The sequence below is a fragment of the Gouania willdenowi genome, chromosome 12 (genome assembly GCF_900634775.1).
Source record: "Gouania willdenowi chromosome 12, fGouWil2.1, whole genome shotgun sequence".
Taxonomy (NCBI): domain Eukaryota; kingdom Metazoa; phylum Chordata; class Actinopteri; order Blenniiformes; family Gobiesocidae; genus Gouania; species Gouania willdenowi.
Window position 1 is genome coordinate 32,763,640 of NC_041055.1, and position 7,540 is coordinate 32,771,179.

Sequence of the window (7,540 nt, forward strand, 5' to 3'; positions counted from 1 at the left end):
AACTGGAGCTGCTCTCCGTCTGTTCGGTGTTCTGTCAGTGTAGCGGCTACTATGTGTTAGTAGAACACACGGAGCTTCATGAATAGGACACAGACTGTTGTTTGTTTACTTTTTCCGGTTCATAGTTAAGGGTTTATGTTAGAACGACTTTAAAAGCCATAAAAACGTTTTTAGTTTTTTGTGTGCTACTTTCTACTGAAGCGGAGCTGTGAGGAGGAAACGAACGCCCTCTGTGGAGTCCTGAAGGCTGACCTCAACACGAAGGTGCGTTACATTCATTCCACGGCGTAGCCCGTGAACAGTAGGTGCTATAAATCCATAAAACGGATGTGAAACAAGCTTTTTATTTTAATTAAAGCTATGCAGAGTGAAAAATACAAAGTTAGTGAACAAAAGACATATTAAAGTAGTGAATGAGTGGTTAGTTTGATGTCATATAGCTATTAATCACATTTTATTAGTGTGTGTGTGGGATCAACAAATGCTACTAAAACTAACTTAACTTTGTCTTTTATTTACATTCATTTACTCTAGGTAAACGGAGAAACTACATCCAGCTTCCTGTAGCTCACATTCATAATAAGTTCAATAATATTTTTTACGACAGCCCAACCTTTGCAGAAAAGCTACTACAATGTAATAAATCTGAACTCTAGACTAGTGGTTTTAAACCTTTTGAATAATATCCACTGTTATCCAGGAAGTTTACTCTTATCATAGTCATCTTAAAGATGGAAATCCTTGTTTTAATCAGAAGGTTAAAAGTGACCAAAAATAGTGGAAAAGGTGGTGAAATGAGATTTTAAAAACCACAGAAATTGGTTGTAAGTTGCAGATTGTGATTAATGGCATTCATACCAAAAAATGTAGGGAATATTTGTTTAAACTAGCAAATAATGGGCATAACAAATCTTGAATGTGGTTAAATTGGCAAACATTTACATTACACAAAGGTAACACAGGTCTCTCTTGTGTATTTTGGAACATTAAACTGGCTAATGGCAAATCCTGCTGAATGTGGTTAAAATGGCAAAAAATAATCATGAAATCTGGTGAAAAGAGGTTAAAAGTGACAATAATGGGTCAACATATGTGACATTAGGTGTAAAAGTGGTAGAAAGGGTTTATAAGTGATGAATATGTCTGGAAAGTGGGCAAAAAATTGCATAAAAGGTTTTGAAATGTGATGTAGAAGTGTCAGAAATGGGAGAAATGTAGCGAAAATGCATTTAAAGGAGCAAAAATATGGCAAGAAAAAGTGATGAAAATATGTCATTTATGGTGAGTTTGGTGGAATTGCATAAAAAGGGTAAAAAATAAGCAAAAATTGCCTTTTTCATCTGGTGACCCCCTACCAGTGTCTCGTGACCTCAAATGGGCTCCTGACCCCAAGGTTGAGAACTCCTACTACAAATGTGTTAAAAAAAATAAAGTTACATACACATTAATCTACTCATTGTGTCTGATTCTGCTCTGGAGGAACCCTGTGTGTGTGTGTGTGTGTGTGTGTGTGTGTGTGTGTGTGTGTGTGTGTGTGTGTGTGTGTGTGTGTGTGTGTGTGTGTGTGTTTCCTAATGTTCTGCTCTTTGTGCTGATTAATTCCATGTGTCTGCTCCAGCAGCAGCAGCTGAGAGTGAAGGTCGATGGTATAATGCTAAAGCTAAACACGTCCTCGCTCAAATTAGACTGTGCCGTTTGGAAAACTGAAAACAGAGCCAGGAATTCCTCCTGTTGTTGTTGTTGTTGGCGCTGATTCCAGGAATTCTAAGAGGTTGAAAAGACTCAAATCTGAGCAGAACCCAGTGCAGGATTCCCAGCTGTGCCTGAGATCATTCACCACCTGTCATGGAAAAATGAACAGTCAGAGGTTCACTGGATGTGTGTGTGTGCACGTGGACACGACCTGAGGACATTCAGGAGAAAATGTTTCCAAACTGTTTAATTGAATCTTCTGCCTGAAGCGTCCTCTAAACGTCTTTGGACCTGCACGCCTCCTCATAGTTCAGGGGTCTGCAACCTGTGGCTCTGGAGCCTAATGTGGCTCTTTGACTCTTTTGCGATGGCTGCCTGTAGCTTAAAAAAAACTATTGACATAAATATTTTTTTATTTTTTTACAGAGTCTATTAATGATTAATGACAAATAAAATCATGATATAACAATTTATTAACCTAAAATAAATCAGCACATTCCTACTTCACCTCCTACAACATCTACAGACCATCAACTTTCCTCCACCTGTGACTAACCTTAAGTTTTAAATCCCTGGTAAGAAACTAAACCAACAAAAACACTATTCTGGAAGAAAATACAGATTTTAATTGTGTGGGAACAGATTCATTTAACCACCAATGTACAGGTTAAATATGTATGTTTTATGTGTGGCAAGAAATGAGTAATTAGCATGTGTTGATCACATGATCATGTGTTATTATATTCATGTTACTTTTTGTAGACTTTCATATACATTAACTATAAAAATCTACTTTATAAACATTGTGTTCATGTAAACTGAGATGTGTAAGAATATGAAGATGAAGATACTGTTTTATTTATTGATGGTAATTTATTTTATTTTAAACTGTTTTTAAGTTTCCATTTACATGATCAATATAAATTGAATTAAATCAAACATTATTCTATAAAATGTTAACTGTATATAATTTAATACACTGTATTGTCAAATAATCATGAACTATAGCTTCCACTTTGATTCACTTTAATCCTCCAAAAAAATCAAAACTTCAGTTCATTTGACACATTAGAAAAAAATAAAGTAAAAGGAAAACATCAAATATCTTCATAAACGCTTCAGGATTACACATGAAATAATGACTAAAACACACAAATGAGTTAAAAATTAGAAAAATATCATCTTTAAGAGAATTATAATATAAGTTATTATCATAATAGATATTATAATTAATAATTGATCTATATGTTCTTTATTAAATAATAATATAATTTATAGAATTACTGTATATATATAATTTATTCATTAAAAAAACAAAAATGCACAAAAGAGGACAAAAATACATGATATAATGACAAAAAAACACAAATTACTTCAAAATAAGAAAAACATCATTAAGATGATTATATATATATGCATAACTATATATATATATATATATATTGTTATTATACATTCATATATATTTTTATATATTTATTGAATAATATATATGGTAATTTATATAATTATATGTATAACACAAACACCACACCCTCCAGAATTACACAAAACCACAAAAAAAATTAATAATAATTGACAAAAAAACAACATAATTACATGAAATAACCACAAAAACACACAAATTACTTCAAAATAAGAGCACAAATCTCCTCTTTGTCAGATATAGTCAGTTATCTGGATTATTGATCCTGATCATGGTATTGTTCTCATTCACTCTGTTCTCCAGGTGTGATGGTCAACAGCAGGGTGGAGGCCCCTACGGTGGCGGTGATGGGAGGTTCTCGGGGGTCCTCTGACAGGGCGTGTGCAGGATGTGGCGTAGGGATCTCAGACCGTTTCCTGCTGTTCTCCATGCAGCGTTACTGGCACACACGCTGCCTGAAGTGCTCGTGCTGCCACGCCCAGCTCGGAGAGTACAGCAGCACCTGCTACAGCAAGGGGGGGATGATCCTGTGTAAGAACGACTACATCAGGTTAGAACGCCGCCGCCATCATCAGTATTTGATATAACGGGCACGCCGCGCTGGTCCTGCTGCTCATTTTGGCCTAAAATCTTCTAAATGTCCTTATTAGTAAATGTATGTTATTATGTTCCATATTCATTTAATTAACTTTTAAAAACAGGACTATGTTACAGTTTTAGAGCCTGTGTTCCTCCATCTTGAAATCATGTGATTGATGATGTCACACGGCCCCACTTCCTGTAAACATCCATTGTTTTCTATTAAAGTGGAACATTCAGCCTGATTTTTACATCATTTAACAGATTTTTCAGTCAAAATAACAACTTTTGCTGCTTTAGGTTGATCTAAATATTCAGGAAAATTAAAGATGTCGATGTAAATCTTGTTTGTTTACAGAAAGAGGATAAAAACAGTTGTGACCCAATAAGAATCTGTGACCTCTTGCCCCCCTTATCACCAATATCATTCACTCTTCTCTCATCACTGGTACTGTCCCTCTCTCGTTCAAAACTGCCATAGTCACACCCATCCTAAACCTGGTCTGGATCCCACCAACTTCAACAACCTCCGTCCCATTTCACATCTCCCCTTCATCTCCAAAATTCTTGAAAAATCTTTTGCCGCCCAACTCCACAATCATCTCATCACGAACAATATTTACGAGCAGTTTCAATCCGGTTTCCGTCCCCTTCACAGCACTGAAACAGCCCTCCTGAAAATGACCAACGACCTCCTCATAGCTTCAGACTCTGGTTTACTCTCCATTCTCATTCTCCTCGACCTCACCGCAGCTTTCGATACGATTTCTCACTCCATTCTCCTTGACAGACTCTCCTCAATCGGCATCACTCACACCCCCCTCACCTGGTTCACTTCCTGTCTTTCTGGCCGTACACAATTCATCCAACTCAACTCTCACAAGTCCAACACTTTCCCTGTCCCTGCTGGCGTGCCTCAGGGCTCTGTCCTGGGGCCCCTTCTCTTCATCATCTACATTCTCCCACTCGGTCACATCCTCCATAAACATAATGTCCATTTCCACTGCTATGCTGATGACACCCAGCTCTACCTCTCTACCAAACCATCTTCTTCTCTTCCTCCTTCCTCCCTTACCCTCTGTTTACAAGACATTCATTCTTGGTTCTCTTCCAACTTCCTTAAACTCAATAGTTCCAAAACAGAAGTCCTCCTTGTAGGCACCTCATCCACTCTCTCAAAATCCAACAGTTTCCATATTTCCTTCAATAACTCTTCTCTCCTTCCTTCCCCTCAGGTTAAGAGTCTGGGTTTCATCCTCGACAGTAAACTTTCCTTCCACTCACACATTAACAACATCACCCGGTCCGCATTTTTCCACCTACGGAACATTTCTCGTCTCCGCCCCTCTCTCACCCCCCACACCACCGCCATCCTCATCCACAGCCTCGTCACCTCCCGCATTGATTATTGCAATTCACTTCTCTTCGGCCTCCCCAACAAATCCCTCCAGAAACTGCAGCTCCTCCAGAACTCTGCAGCACGAATCATCACACGGACCCCCTCCACTCACCACATCACCCCCGTCCTACAACAACTTCACTGGCTTCCCATAAAACAAAGGATCAACTTCAAAATACTCCTCATCACCTTCAAAGCACTTCATAACCTGGCCCTCCGTACATATCTGACCTCCTCCACATCGCCACCCCTGCCCACACACTCCGCTCTTCCTCCACTCTCTGTACCTCCAGCCAAACTCATCACCATGGGACACAGAGCATTCAGCTACTGTGCCCCCCAGCTCTGGAACTCTCTCCCCCCTGACCTCCGTACCATAGACTCCCTCCCACTCTTCAAATCAAAACTCAAAACTCACCTCTTCAGACAATCCTACTCCATCTAAACACACATTCACCACATCAATACTGTACTCTGTTTTATTCTGCTGCACTTGTTTTTATTGTGTTTATTTTAATGACTGCCCTGTACAGTGTCCGTGGGTGTTTTGAAAGGCGCTTTTAAATAAAATGTATTATTATTATTATTACAGGGGGCGACATTTCCAGTAGACAATGAAGCAGAGAAGAAGAGCTTTCCTAAGGGACCTTTACGTGGCTAAAGTTAGCGAGTAATCATGGAATGTTGACAAACCGTGAGGATAGAACGACACCCACTCGAAACCTTACTGTTACTCTTCAACCACCAGAGCGTGTCAGCGCACTGTTTAAGGGAGAGTAAAGGCCCCTTAGGAGAGCTCTTCTTCTCTGCTTCATTGTGTATTATCAAACCACAGAGTTAACTTTTCCTGTTTTTTAGAGCAACCCAAAGCAGCACATTTTAAAAAGGGAATAAAATGAATCTAGTTCATAATAATGTGATTTGTTAGACAAAGATCTACTAATGAGGACATTTAGAAACAGTGGAGCATCCTTTAATATCCACTCTTCCCTGATGTTCAGCATCTGTTTGTGATGCTCCTCCTCCTTCATCCACAGACTCTTTGGTCACAGCGGTGCCTGTAGTTCCTGTGGTCAGTCCATACCTGCCAGTGAGATGGTGATGAGAGCTCAGGGCAGCGTTTACCACCTGAAGGTAAGTGGAGTAATTCATCCAGGAAAACTGGATCAGTTTGTTCTCTGAGTTTTGTGCAGGTATTTATGTGTGTGTGTGTGTGTGTGTGTGTGTGTGTGTGTGTGTGTGTGTGTGTGTGTGCGTGTGTGTGTGTGTGTGTGTGTGTGTGTGTGTGTGTGTGTGTGTGTGTGTGTGTGCGTGTAGTGCTTCACCTGTGCCACCTGCAGGAACCGTCTGGTTCCTGGAGATCGTTTCCACTACATCAACGGAACCATCTTTTGTGAACACGACCGACCTGGAGGAGGAGCTTTGATCAGCGGACACGCAGCGTCACTGCAGACAGGGAGCGTTATGTCTGACCAGAAGGTGATTAATGTTCTCAAAAACATGCAAAAAAGATTTCAAATACACACAAAATGACTGATTTAGCAGAAAATGACAACAAAGACACACAAAAAACAAAACATACACAAGAAGACTGAAAACTATACAAAACATCAACAAAAATACAGAATACACACAAAATAAAAGGAAAAATAAACAGAATCACTCTAAGTATACAGAAAAATAACAGATAAATATACAGATTATAATAAAAACACACATTCACAGTGTTATGGCATTATAAGGAGTCTGTCATGATTCTTATTTAAAATGCTTCATCCTCTGTTTCTACTCTCAGGTTTGCTGAAGACGACAATGGAAAAGAAAAACCACCACCATTAGTGCCTTCGTCTGTCCATCCTACCCATAATCCTTCACTGCTGCTCTGTGTCAGCAGTGAGGGACACCATGTGACTATAACGATGGACACGATCAGAAACATCCTCCATGTGTGAAACATTGTGATGATCAGCTGAAGTCTGTGATATTCTGTCTGTATTTGTGTCTGTACCAAACCTGTCATCATCTAAAGCCAGGATTAGTTAAACCATGAAACCGTTTCATCAAAGGAAAACACTGGTTACCATGGTGATGTATTCCCTACAGCTGTAGGCTGCTCCTGACCACGCCCACAGGAAGTCTGAATTTTTCATCTGATATCAGAGTTTTTTTTTTTTAAATAATGTGTTTTTAATAAAATTCATTGCTGTGCTGGGATTTTTATTTATTACCAATGATGATATAATTCAGAACAATAGCAATGATCAATAACATTGTGTATATATATACTTTTTTTTTTTTTTTACCATGCCTTATTTTATTATCTTAGGTTGAACAACAATAGTGAAATTTATTTATAATTATGCACTCATCGCTGTTTACAGCAAATAAGGAGACATGCTTGGTTTTACCCTCATAAAGAACATTTAGAATTCTTCAGTTTCCTG

General features: G+C 38.8%; 1 protein-coding gene across 1 annotated transcript; it reads left to right on the plus strand.

Moving 5' to 3' along the window:
• On the plus strand, nucleotides 1–7,305 carry LOC114472894 (LIM domain transcription factor LMO4.1-like). Its single transcript, XM_028462186.1, has 5 exons — nucleotides 1–264; nucleotides 3,422–3,668; nucleotides 6,134–6,230; nucleotides 6,414–6,575; nucleotides 6,892–7,305. Exons 2-5 carry the CDS (start codon nucleotides 3,427–3,429, stop codon nucleotides 6,898–6,900), a joined length of 510 nt encoding a protein of 169 aa, XP_028317987.1. The 5' UTR covers nucleotides 1–264; nucleotides 3,422–3,426; the 3' UTR covers nucleotides 6,901–7,305.
• Nucleotides 7,306–7,540: the final 235 nt, after the last annotated feature.

What these genes read in the sequence shown, in the direction of transcription:
- LOC114472894 (XM_028462186.1), top strand. Translation starts at nt 3,427, where the DNA reads ATGGTCAACAGCAGGGTGGAGGCCCCTACGGTGGCGGTGATGGGAGGT. An exon ending in TGTAAGAACGACTACATCAG is followed by an intron (nt 3,669 to 6,133) that starts GTTAGAACGCCG and finishes CTTCATCCACAG; the next exon opens with ACTCTTTGGTCACAGCGGTG. An exon ending in GCAGCGTTTACCACCTGAAG is followed by an intron (nt 6,231 to 6,413) that starts GTAAGTGGAGTA and finishes GTGTGCGTGTAG; the next exon opens with TGCTTCACCTGTGCCACCTG.